General features: G+C 45.9%; 1 protein-coding gene across 1 annotated transcript in view; it reads right to left on the reverse strand.

Moving 5' to 3' along the window:
* The window catches only part of COMP (cartilage oligomeric matrix protein), a 43,393-nt gene that overhangs the window by 13,924 nt on the left and 16,163 nt on the right, over nucleotides 1–13,306 (reverse strand). The window contains exons 6-13 of the mRNA XM_060275395.2: nucleotides 12,358–12,435; nucleotides 11,244–11,402; nucleotides 9,780–9,884; nucleotides 8,702–8,809; nucleotides 8,099–8,258; nucleotides 7,127–7,245; nucleotides 6,777–6,829; nucleotides 5,174–5,367 (exon numbers count right to left, since the gene is read on the reverse strand). Coding sequence (XP_060131378.2) covers nucleotides 5,174–5,367; nucleotides 6,777–6,829; nucleotides 7,127–7,245; nucleotides 8,099–8,258; nucleotides 8,702–8,809; nucleotides 9,780–9,884; nucleotides 11,244–11,402; nucleotides 12,358–12,435 — 976 coding nt within the window. The remainder of the gene's footprint in view (nucleotides 1–5,173; nucleotides 5,368–6,776; nucleotides 6,830–7,126; nucleotides 7,246–8,098; nucleotides 8,259–8,701; nucleotides 8,810–9,779; nucleotides 9,885–11,243; nucleotides 11,403–12,357; nucleotides 12,436–13,306) is intronic.

Here is a 13,306-nt window from a genome sequence, read left to right on the forward strand (position 1 = left end):
CCAGGAGACACCACCCACACATTCCAGTCCGGACGTCATGGTACAACGTCCAGACTGGACAGCATCCTGCTCACACAGGGTCTGATCCCCTTGGTAGAATCAACAAACATAGGCAGCATCAAAATCACAGATCATGCCCCAGTAGAAGTCACTGTTAAAATAGGTGAAGAAACGCAAACCACTCCATCATGGTCTTTCAGTCCCATTCTAACCACAAACACCCAAATTAGAGCAAGTATCACAAAAACTCTCCAAAACTATTTTAAGGAGAATGATGTAGACAATATAAATACCCCCCTCTTATGGGACGCTATGAAAGCGGTGACCAGAGGAGTTTGCATAAAAGAGAAAGCACTCCTTAAAAAACAAACCTCTTCAAAAATTAACAAAATAGAACAAGAAATTATTGCCCTCTCATCACGTTACAAACAAACAGGTTCCAAAAAACTACTTAAACTTCTAGAACAAAAGAGAAGAGAATTAGACTCCTTAGAAATCAACAAAACAATGATCAATATTTTATATTCTAAACAGCGCTTCTATGAGTACGGAGGGAAAAACTCCAGACTATTAGCAAATAGATGCAGGAAAAAAGCACTTAAAACAAGAATACACTGCATCACCAAAAAAGATGGCAACGTAACATTTTCCCCGAAAGAAATAACTTCTGAATTTGCAGAATTCTACTCCAACCTGTACACCTCCCACAACCCATCTGAGGAAGGAATTAGAAAATTCCTGGCAGGACTGACCATGCCCACTTTAACCGATGAAGAACAGGAACGCATGGACAGCCCTATCACCCCCGAGGAAATAGACACAGTTCTTAAAAACTTGAAATCACACAAAGCACCGGGCCCAGATGGCTTCACAGCAGAATTCTATAAAAAATTTAAGGAACCCCTGCTGCCCTATATGTTACGCCTATTTAATGATATCATGAAAGGGGGGCTTATCCCCAAAACATGGAATCACTCCAAAATAGTCTCCATCCCAAAGCCATTGAAGGACAACCTCAAAGTAGAATCTTACCGCCCAATCTCATTAATAAATCAGGATTACAAGATATTTACATCAATCTTGGCCAATCGCTTAAAAATCTTCCTAGGTAATTTAATAGTCCCAGACCAAACCGGTTTCGTCCCTGGTCGCAACATTACAGACCCTATCAGGAAATTACTGAACTTAATTGAACACAGCAAAACAACCAAACTTCCACTGACAATTATGTCCCTAGATATCCTCAAAGCTTTTGATTGCTTAGAGTGGAAATACTTATTAGCGGTACTAACTAAAATGAAATTTGGCCCCAACTTCCTTCAAATTCTCAAACAAATATATTCTCAAGCCTCAGCAAATTGCAGAATTAATAATATGAACTCAAACACCATAGCAATCCAAAGAGGCACAAAACAAGGATGTCCGCTGTCTCCATTCTTATTTATCCTGGCTTTGGAGCCCCTAGCGATCCGAATCCGAGCAGCCACAGACATCAAAGGAGTGGAAATAAAAGGCAGAAATTATAAGTTAGGGCTCTTTGCAGATGACCTAATGGTCACAACATCAGACCCCTTAAATACAGCAACCTCCCTAATCAGAGAACTCAACGCATTTGCAATGGTGTCGGGCTTACAGGTAAACTTTGGTAAATCAGAAGCCATGTGCTTCAACACCCCTCCTCACATCCAAAAAGAACTTACCAATATCACCAAAATAAAACTCTGTCACACCAAATTCAGATACCTAGGAGTACAAATAACCAAGAACCTCAACAAATTATACCTCCACAATTACAAACCCCTGTGGCGACAAATAAACAAAGACCTAAAAAGATGGGACAGTATGAGTTTCACTCTTTCAGACAAAATAGCCATGGTCAAAATGGTCATCCTCCCAAAACTAACCTACCTATTCCAAACCCTTCCAATTTGGATCCCCCCAACCCAACTTCATAAATGGCAGGGAAAATTACATTCTTTTATTTTCTCACATAAAAAACCAAGGATTAGCATCAAATACCTTCACCTCCCCACCTCAGCAGGAGGATGGGGAATCCCCAACATAGAAACATACTACAACGCCAACCAAATACGCCATATAATCCCATATATACTTGAAGACGAGACTAAACAATGGGTACATCTGGAAAGGGACTCAATTGAAAATATCTGCACCACAGCATATCCATTTCTCCCAAACAAATTAAGGAAGATTCCCACAACACTCAACAGATACACACAAACCATGTTCAAAGCATGGAAAGCAGAAACTAGTAAATTATCTCCAACCCCATCCCCATTAACTCCCCTGGCTTACCATCCATTGTTCCATCATGCAGCACAAAACCTCCAGATGAAGACCTGGCAAACCAAAGGTTTACATCGCTTAATAGACTTTTATAAAGACAACAAACCTTTGACACCACAAGAAATACAGGACAAACTAGAAGACATCCCAATGCCCTGGTTAGCACAACATCAACTACATGCCTTTCTGAACAACCCAACTGTAAAACCAGCAGCAACTAGACCCCTGACAGCTTTCGAAAGCCTCCTCCAATTGCCAAAAGGACACGGAAAAGGGATGGTATCTGCAATTTACAAGATACTAATTCAGACTCCCATAGATCCTCTGGACAAGATAAAACGACAATGGGAGGATGACATAGGGTATGAAATCAACCCTACCCAATGGACTAAAATGTGGTCGAAACCCCCTTTCAAATCTATATCAATGAAAAGAAAAGAACTCTCGTTGAAACTAATTCACAGATGGTACCTGACTCCACGAAAATTATCACTAATACGATCAGGAATCTCATCAAAATGTTGGAGAGGATGCTCTTCCACAGGCACGTACCTCCACATGTGGTGGGAGTGCCCTAAAATTCAATCATTCTGGAAGACATCCATGCAAGAAATTTGTAACATAACTAAGCAAGTGCTAGAAATTACCCCAGAATTGGTTTTACTAAATATCTTTCAGGATAACAACGCTCACGCAAATCATAAAGAACTTATAATCCATCTGTTGTCAGCTACCAGAAATATCGTAGCCAGGCACTGGAGGGACTTATCGGGAGTGGGCTTGGACCAATGGTACCAAGTTGTATGGGAAACAGCCTTGCTAGAAAAACTAACCAGTAAGCTGAAACTGACACGGGGACAAACAGAAGAAGACACCTTCACCCCAGTATGGTTCCCCTTCATCACTTATACAACCCAACAGGACAATGACAAAAAATTACCGTCAGCATACAAATCAATATGGCTAACTTGATCAAAACACCCTCCCTCCCCACTCACGCAAGAAATTAAGGATCATCACAGCCAACCATAAATGAACAACCACATTCTAAGACAAATCCTGACCTCTCTCACCAACAAAGAAGCACGAACTAACAACAGAGAACCTGCACAAATGACGCTGACGCTGAACCCCTACACATATCAAGAAAAACAGAAACATCGGCAATCCACCACACCCAACTCCCCATCCCACCTACCTCTTTCCCCCCTTTCCCCCCCTTCCTCATAATGTCTCAACAAGTAAAAAATTGATGTGTAAAAATGATGCATGAAAAGAAAGAGACATTGCACTACCTTTGTAACCTAAGAAATTCTTTAATAAAAATAATTTACAAAAAAAAAACAAAAAAAAAAAACAAATACTGTATATTCCTGCGTATAAGACTACTGTACTTTTTAACCCAGGAAAATCTTCTCAAAAGTCGGGGGGTCGTCTTATACGCCAGGCCGTATTTCTTATACGGCGAGTATATCCCAAACTCTATATTTTAACTGGAAAAGTTGGGGGTCGTCTTATAAGCCCAGTCGTCTTACACGCCTGAATATACGGTAGTTTTTTAAATAATAATAATAATACAGTGGTACCTCTACTTACAAATAACTCTACTTACGAATGTTTCGACTTACGAACGGAGCTCCGTCCGCCATCTTGGATGCGGTTTAGATAGGATTTTTTCTACTTACGAATTTTTAGATAGGGTTGCTTCGACTTACGAATTTTTTCTCCCAATGCATTCCTATGGGATTCAACTTACAATTTTTTTCGACTTATGAATGTGCGCTCGGAACGCATTAAATTCGTAAGTAGAGGTACCACTGTAATAATAATAATAATTTTATTTATACCCCGCCCTTCCCAGTCAAGACCGGGCTCAGGGCGGCTAACAACAAAAATATCAAAACAAGCATAAAAGAAACAATTCAATTAAAATACAGATTAAATACAATGTTAAAATTCAATTTTAAAATGGGAATCTACAAGTGGAACCTCATTTAAATATCTGTAGGATAAAACCTTAGGGGAGGGTAACACCGGGGTCAGACTGAGTCAGTCCAAAGGCCAAGCGGAACAGCTCTGTCTTGCAGGCCCTACAAAAATATGACAACTCCCGCTAGGCCCTAGTCTCCTGAGAGAGCGTTCCACCAGGTTGGGGCTAGTACTGAGAAGGCCCTGGTCCTGGTCGAGGCCAGTCTAACCACCTTGTGACTCGGGATCTCCAGTATGTTATTATTTGTGGACCTTAATGTCCTCTGCGGGGCATAAAGCAACAGCAACAAGTTGATGGATCTCATGGATTCGAAGTTATTGTTATGGGTTTGGCGGGGGTGTCAGTCTGGATGATACCCCGGGTCGCTTCCAATCCTGTATATTGCGGTGGGCGGGTGGGGGAGAATGTACAAGAAGCCTGACCAACCAGGCCTTTTGTCAAGGCCATGCCTTTGGTAGGCCAGCTAAGAATTCCACAGGTGCAAAGAGGGTGCCCTGTTGCCATAGAGACGTGTGGGTGGTCCTTCTCCCACATCACTTGGCTGGATGCCACATCATTGTAGGATGGAGAGCAGGTGGCCAGAGGGGTGTGTATGAGTTTTGCTCTGTGCGGGATTTGGGGCTCCAATTGGGGAAGCAATATCTGTTGGGGCGTTAATGCCCTATGCTCAGGTAAATAAAACCATACATGCTAAAAGAGACCAGTCTCTCTTGACCTTCATTCTGAGGAAACACCTTTGCAGTCTTTCTGCACTCTGAAAGGGGACAGCACCTAACAAAATGCTCCAGGTGAGGCTGTGGCCAATGACAAAACCAGAGAGGTGGCCTGATGAGGTTTCTGCTTTTTTTTTTGCAAAGCCAGTTCCCATTTCCTTACTGTCTGTATCTTCCTGCCCGGGATTAGGGACCAAGCGGCAGTTGTCTGGGCCAGGGGGCCTGCGGTCAGGGATGCCGTCGTTGTCATCATCCTCATCGCATTCGTCCCCGATCCCGTCCTGGTCAGAGTCCAGCTGGGAGCTGTTGGGCACCGAGGGGCAGTTGTCCCTGGAGTCCTGGTGGCCGTCCCCATCTCTGTCGTGCAGAGAGAGAGAGGAAGGAAGGGATGCAAGTTTGGGGTATGGGAACTGAGGCTTCAAAAGCAAAGGGGGCGTTGGACCACATGGGAAGCTCAGAGTCGCCAGTCTGACCCTACGGCAAGCAATGACCCAGCAAAAAAGAAGATAGAAGAATCATAGAATCATAGAGTTGGAAGAGACCACAAGGGCCATCCAGTCCAACCCCCTGCCGAGCAGGAAACACCATCAAAGCATTCTTGACATATGCCTGTCAAGCCTCTGCTTAAAGACCTCCAAAGAAGGAGACTCCACCACACTCCTTGGCAGCAAATTCCACTGCCAAACAGCTCTTACTGTCAGGAAGTTCTTCCTAATGTTTAGGTGGAATCTTCTTTCTTGTAGTTTGAATCCATTGCTCCGTGTCCGCTTCTCTGGAGCAGCAGAAAACAACCTTTCTCCCTCCTCTATATGACATCCTTTTATATATTTGAACATGGCTACCATATCACCCCTTAACCTTCTCTTCTCCAGGCTAAACATACCCAGCTCCCTAAGCCGTTCCTCATAAGGCATCGTTTCCAGGCCTTTGACCATTTTCGTTGCCCTCTTCTGGACACGTTCCAGCATGTCAGTTTCCTTCTTGAACTGTGGTGCCCAGAACTGGACACAGTACTCCAGGTGAGGTCTGACCAGAGTGGACTACAGTGGTACTATTACTTCCCTTGATCTAGATGCTATACTCCTATTGATGCAGCCCAGAACTGCATTGGCTTTTTTAGCTGCTGCATCACACTGCTGACTCATGTCAAGTTTGTGGTCTACCAAGACTCCTAGATCCTTTTCACATGTACACCAAGACTCCTAGAAGAGGAACTGGCTGAGGCTAGGTAAGTCTCTTACTATGTCTCCTCTTTTAACGGGTCCCTTTAAAATGAACCGATTCCCAGCTCTGAAATTCCCTGGCTGAGTCTAGCCCTGACTCTGGACCCAGACTCCCAAGTTTCTTTAAAGGTGAATCTGACCCACAGACTCCACAGGCTGCCTGCTGTATCTCTGCATGAGTTAGTGTTGTCATTCAACCACCCCCCTGCCCTCCTGTCCTCCATCCACCCAATCTGCCAGGTTGGGTGCAACCGGATCTTAAGATGTACTAGAACTAAGTGCCCTTGAAGGCGTCTGTCTGTCGCATCTCTGTATGACTCCCTGCTCTGGGTGCTCTGCCTGTCAGAAGAGGCAATTATTGCACAAATCCAGTGGCGTGTGCTACCCTGAGGGTAGATAATGATTCTCTCTCGGTTGCTCTTACTTTGGGGTGTCCTGATCGGTCTCAGGACTGTGGCAGTTCAGCAAAAGAACAACTATAGGTGCTCCGTGGCTCCTACCCCGCCAACATGTGAAACGAGACAAGTCATTTCTATAACTTACCGGTCTTGGTTGGTATCACACACATCCCCGACGAGATCGTGGTCAGTGTCTTTCTAAATAACAGGAAGCAACAGCTGCATTATTTGCTTAAATTTTTTTAAAAAAAGTTTACAGGAGCAAAACAAGACTTTGAAATCTGTAACTCCTAACTGCAGGGGGTGGGGTGGGGGAAACCATGTCTACATACGGCCCTTATTTCAAACCTTCGCTTGAAAGATCTAAGCCGTACAGACATTCACCTTCAACCCCAGTCTCTAGGCATCCTTCAATTTGCTCCCCCCCCCCAACATTGGGAAAAGCCCTATTTGCACCACACCGCCAACTCATTCCTTTCCCCAGGAAGCCCTTACCTGGTCCGGGTTGCTAATCAAGGGGCAGCTGTCGCAAACGTCTCCAACCCCGTCACCGTCGCTGTCCCTCTGGTCTGGATTGGGGATCCTCATGCAGTTGTCCAGGACATTTTTAACCCCTGCAGAAGCGGGAGGCAAAAACAGCCAGGGTCATCAAGAGTGCGGCATCTCGCCTTGCCTGGAAAGCTCTAGGAGAGGTATTCCCTCCTATGCATTGGGGGGGGGGGGCGGGGTGCAGGATTTCTCCTCCTGGAAGAGGCGCCAAAGTGAGGAAGGAGAGGCACTCTCCAAAAATTGAATGCCCGATCCACAGTTGTTCTTACATTAAAAATTAAAACCTTTTTTCAAAAAGCCTCCTGGCCAATTAATTGCGTGTCTCTTTATTAATTAATTCAGAAGGTGTGTGTTTTAATTGACTAAATAGTCCCTCTTTCCACTCTAACAGAGATGTGCTTTCTCTGTTACATCCTGGAATGACGACACAGGACAGGTGTTGTCTGTGAGATGGAGCAGGATGCAGCAGCTACGATTGTCTTCTCCTGACCATCCCTTTGCCCAGACCAGTGTTTCCCAACCTTGTGCCTCCAGCTGTTTTCGGACTACAATTCCCATCATTCATGACCACTGGTCTTGCTAGCTAGGGATGATGGGAGTTGTAGTTCCAAAACATCTGGAGGCACAAGGTTGGGAAACACTGGCCCAGACCATTAAAGGCAGCCAGGCTCATCTTACATTCTTGCGGAACCTCCAGGTCCAGAAGCAGTCTATCTTGATTTCTAGGCTCTGTGGGGCATTTGGCCACTGTGAGAAGAGGATGCTGGGCTAGATGGCTGCTCTTATGTTCATCACTATAATAATTTGTGATTATTATTGCTGTTAATCCACCCACTCATCATCATCATTCCTATTATCTATCCTGCTCTTCCAGCCCCTCTGTCTTTGAAATCACTCAGGGGCCCTCCAGGTACTCACTGTCTCCGTCCATGTCATCGTCGCACAAGTCCCCCCGTCCGTCTCCGTCACTGTCTCGCTGGTCGTTGTTCTTCACGTTCCGGCAGTTGTCGCAGGCGTCGCCAAAGCTGTCCTGGTCGCTGTTGCGCTGGTCTGAGTTGCGCACAAACACACAGTTGTCCTGGGTGTGGAGAGGAGAGGAGGGATGAGTCAGGGAAGGGGGCCGAAGCGAGAGTTTGCCGCTGGACTGGAACCCTGAGCCTGTCTCTCCTTCCTCTCTCCTTCCTCCGAGCATTAATTTCAGAGAGTTTAGCCTGAGCAGAACTTCGCTGGAGGCAACCCAACAATCCAAGCTTCACAAAAAACACCATACATTTAAAGCACACCTTCCCCCCACCCCAGTTTGCCCTTCACACAACTACCATTCCCAGCAGCCGTCAGCAACAACAGGGTTTCCGCTTTTAACACACACGTGCAATCGCGTTGCCTGACATAAAAGCTTATCGGAAACTGCCCTCCACGGATCATTGTGCTTGACAGAGAAATGACAGCTTTCCTTGGTGCTGAAAGCAAAACGGAACGGCGCTTGCCTACTTGACGTGCACCCAAGACAGGAGTTCAAACCTCAGTGTTTATTATCCCATCGCCGTCGGCGTCGTCATCGCAGGCGTCCCCCACCCCATCTCTGTCCGCATCCTCTTGCCCGGAGTTGGGGACAGTCACACAGTTATCCTGGAAAGGGAGACAACAGTTGCCTTACGGGGAGCTGCCAGCCAGGACTTTCTGCACGAAAAGCAAGGCTTACATCCTTTCCCTTTCTTTCACCAACAAGATGGTGTTCCTCTGCCTGTGTTTTTCCTCCGTTTCATAGTTAACTTGTGACTTTCTCTCTTTTTTTAAAAAAAACCAACCACAGCAACCTGGTTTGAGTTGTGAGTTGTTTGAGTCACCGCTTAAGACTTCCCTTAACTTGGAATCCAACTCATTCATATATGTGTGTGTGTGTGTGTGTGTGTGTGTGTGTCTGTTTTACTATTTAAAGTACTCATTTTTATACCCTTAAGATATCAATGACTTCCCCTCTTCTCTTTCCACAGTTCATTTTGCATAGCATAAATCCCTGCATATTTTATATAAACTATACCATTCAGTATTCCATTATTACACCCATCAAAAATTATTTACACCGTTGAATTTATCTTAATGCTGCCAGCATTTTCATCTGTACACAGTTATTTCCCATATACTGTACAGTGGTACCTTGGTTTACAAACACAATTGGTTCCGGAAGTCTGTACTTAACCTGAAGCAAACTTTCCCATTGAAATAAAAAAATTCCTTCAGTAGCACCTTAAAGACCAACTAAGTTTTTATTTTGGTATGAGCTTTCGTGTGCATGCACACTTCTTCAGATACACGAAAGCTCATACCAAAATAAAAACTTAGTTGGTCTTTAAGGTGCTACTGAAGGAATTTTTTTATTTTGCTTCGACTCAGACCAACACGGCTACCTACCTGTAACTTTCCCTTTGAAAGTAATGGAAAGTGGATTAATCCGTTCCAGACAGGTCCGCGGAGTACTTAAACTGAAAGTACTCAAACTGAAGCGTACTTAAACCGAGGTATGACTGTACAGCTCAGACAAGGAGAGGCATAGTCCAGATGTGGGGCACAGCCTTGGGCACTGAGGGTCTCTTCTTACCTTGCGGCACTTCTTGTCTGTGCACCGAAGCTTCTCGTCGGGAAAGCCGTCAATGTCGGTGTCTTTGCCGCAGATGAAGCCATTACCGGCCCACCCAACCATGCACTGCAAGCAGAGGGGGTACAATATTAACCAAGGAAGGCAGACCTGTCCCTCACTTTTCTAGTCTTCACCACACTTCTGCACACGTTTATTATTATTATTTTGAAAACTTGTTCTCCAGTGAAGTCGCCATGCGTCCTTTAACTTTGCCTCATGCACTTTTTTTTGCAAGCAATTTTCTGAAACATAGTGCGGTTTTGAATCAACCGATGCATTTTCACACAACAACAACAACAACAACAACAACAACAACAAGGTTCAATGCTAAAGGGGGCCGGCATAAAGGTCTCCCCTTAAATCAACGCAGATTAAGGTGTGAGTAAAGGGAGGGTATTAACTTCTGGCCTGTTGTCTTTGTCCATGGAGTTTTCTTGGCAGGGATACTGGAGTGGCTTGCCAGTTCCTTCTCCAGGTGGATCACATTTAGTTGAAACTCTCCACTATGACCTGCCCATCTTGGGTGGCCCTGCATGGCATAGCACATAGCTTCTCTGAGTTATTCAAGCCCCTTCACCACCCTTCATGGATCAATGCCTTGATCCTATGGTGCTGGAGGAGACTCTTGAGAGTCCCATGGACTGCAAGAAGATCAAACCTATCCATTCTTAAGGAAATCACTGGAAGGACAGATCGTGAAGCTGAGGCTCCAATACTTTGGCCACCTCATGAGAAGAGGAGACTCCCTGGAAAAGACCCTGATGTTGGGAAAGATTGAGGGCACTAGGAGAAGGGGACGACAGAGGACGAGATGGTTGGACAGTGTTCTCGAAGCTACGAACATGAGTTTGACCAAACTGCGGGAGGCAGTGCAAGACAGGAGTGCCTGGCGTGCTCTGGTTCATGGGGTCACAAAGTTGGACACGACTAAACGACTAAACAACAACAATTACCGGTAACTTCTGGAGGTCCAAGTGTATGACTGTCCAGCCACTAGGGGGCAACAGAGACTAAACAAAACAAAGCCTTTGTGCTGTAGATAGAAGACTGCTGTTCTAATGCACTTTGCAAACATGGCCCATACATTCGGAATCTTAAAACATCAGTTTTAGAACAGGCCTATTTTGTTGTTCTTCTGAATCAGCCCCCCCCCCCCCCGCATTTGGTGAGGGAAATATTTAGAAATGGATTTGAATGGAGTCTTCGCTTTTCTGCGTACGCCTGCCTTCGTTTTCTGGACATGCTATGAAGCGGAAACCTGAAATTCACATTTCTAAGGGTGAGCCAAGCAAGAAAAACACACCAGCCATCTCAATCTCCTGTAGTCTGCAGAACTTTGCAGCTTCCCCGTTAGCTAGATCTGGAGATGCTTAGGGAGGGACAGGAGGAGGGACAGGAGGAGCCCAAATGAGGCTTTGAACTCACCACACAGCTGAGTGTTCCATCGCGTTCCACAATGCAGTCCGCTTTCTCGTGGCAGGGGCTGAGCTCTCCATTGGGACACCTCTTCTCCATCTTGCTGCGGCAGCCAGAAACCTGGTCCCCTGTGAAGCCAGGCTTGCACGCCCCACACTTGTAGGAGCCCTGCAGGGAGAGGAAATGGGGTGGTTTGCAGTGGGGCCTTTGCAGGGATGGCCAAGCAGGCGAAAGGATGTCCTCTCCCCTCCCTGGGTGCCTGGAACCTGCCCTGCTGTTTCGTGGAGGTTTTCTCTTTCCCTTCCACCGATATTGGGGCATCCTTGCTTTTGGGAAACACAGGCCAGTGTTCCATGTGCTTCGTCTTGCTTTCAATAGGATTCTCAGTGTGCAAAGGCAGGTCTCTTTCCTTTGCTTTTGGTGGGCTGGGAACCCCAAGGGACTTGCTGCCGCTTCCAATGCACCTCTAAACATGAATGAGCACCTGTTGAAGCACCTAGTTCAGGGTCCCCAAACTAAGGCCCGGGGGCCAGATGCGGCCCAATCGCCTTCTCAATCCGGCCCGCAGACGGTCCAGGAATCAGCATGTTTTTACATGAGTAGAATGTGTCCTTTTATTTAAAATGCATCTCTGGGTTATTTGTGGGGCATAGGAATTCGTTCATATATTTTTTTCAAAATATAGTCCGGCCCCCCATAAGATCTGAAGGACAGTGGACTGGCCCCCTGCTGAAAAAGCTTGCTGACAGCCGGCATAATTTAAATGGGATAGACCAGGCATCCCCAAACTGTGGCCCTCCAGATGTTTTGGCCTACAACTCCCATGATCCCTAGCTAACAGAACCAGTGGTCGGGGAAGATGGGAATTGTAGTCCAAAACATCTGGAGGTCCGAAGTTTGGGGATGCCTGGGATAGACAGAATCAGGTGAGAGGCTCTTTCAGGATAATTGTCTGCAGCGAAACTAAAAGACATTAGTTGGGAAACTAGCATACTGGGCAGACCCTCCACCCACCCTCCCCTGTTCTTGAGCTGCTTCCCCTTTTGTTGAAAGAAGGGATGGGGGTTGCCTTTTGCGGCGGGACAGAAGGAAGGTCTGGTCTGAGGCAATTGCCAATAATTACCCGAGTGTTGATGCAGATGGAATTGGGGACACAGGATTTGGCCATCCCCGTCTCGCACTCGTTGACATCATTGCAGACCTGTGCAGGAAAGAACAGAGAGGGAATATTTGTGCCTGCCTGCCTGTTTACCTTGTGGCAAAAACCAGCGAAGTGTTCTGTTGTGGCAACTTTAAGGGCCAACACAAGTTTATTATGTCATAAGCTTCCGGGTCTGGGCCTGAGTTTCTGAAGTAATAAATCTGTTTGTCCTCAGAGGTGCCGCAAGATCTTTCCGCTGTTTCAAAGGCATTTTGGGGGTGATCAAATATTTGGGAGGATCAATAGCTTCACAGCGAAACACAGACTTGGCCTGCAATAAGCAACTTCCTTCCTTGCCTCTCTGCATGTGTGACTGCAATAGGCAAAGTCTGCTCTCTAAGGGAGATTTGCCAGCTTAAACACTGCTCACCCTGCATACCAAAAGGGCTTCATCGAGTAACTGGACCAAGTGCTAGTGTGAAGATACTGAGTGAAGATGGACCAGAGGTATGCTTGGATCTGAACGGCCTTGTATAGAGCCACTGCCAGGACTAGGACCCAGAGCCAGGACCCCTCCAGCTTGCTGCTGGCAGCATTCTTGCAACCTGGAGCCCTCCAGCTGCTCTGCAGCACAGCTTCAAAAATGGGAACAGGAGCAGAAATTGCTGGTATCCATTGATTCACCCCGGATCCAAAATCAAGCCGGCAAATATGGTATTTGCTGTTGTTTTCTGCTGTCAGTTCACAAACGATTCGTAACGGATTACATACACCCACCCCCATTTTCATTTAAACGAATGTGGTTGTAATAATGCAGTGGCAAATGGATTGCAGGCTAAGTAATTTCACCAGAGAAGACGCAAAAGAAGAATCATAGAATCATAGAATCGTAGAGTTGGAAGAGACCACGAGGGCCATCCAGTCCAACCCC

This window comes from Zootoca vivipara, chromosome 6 (genome assembly GCF_965207765.1).
Source record: "Zootoca vivipara chromosome 6, rZooViv2.hap1.1, whole genome shotgun sequence".
Lineage (NCBI taxonomy): Eukaryota > Metazoa > Chordata > Lepidosauria > Squamata > Lacertidae > Zootoca > Zootoca vivipara.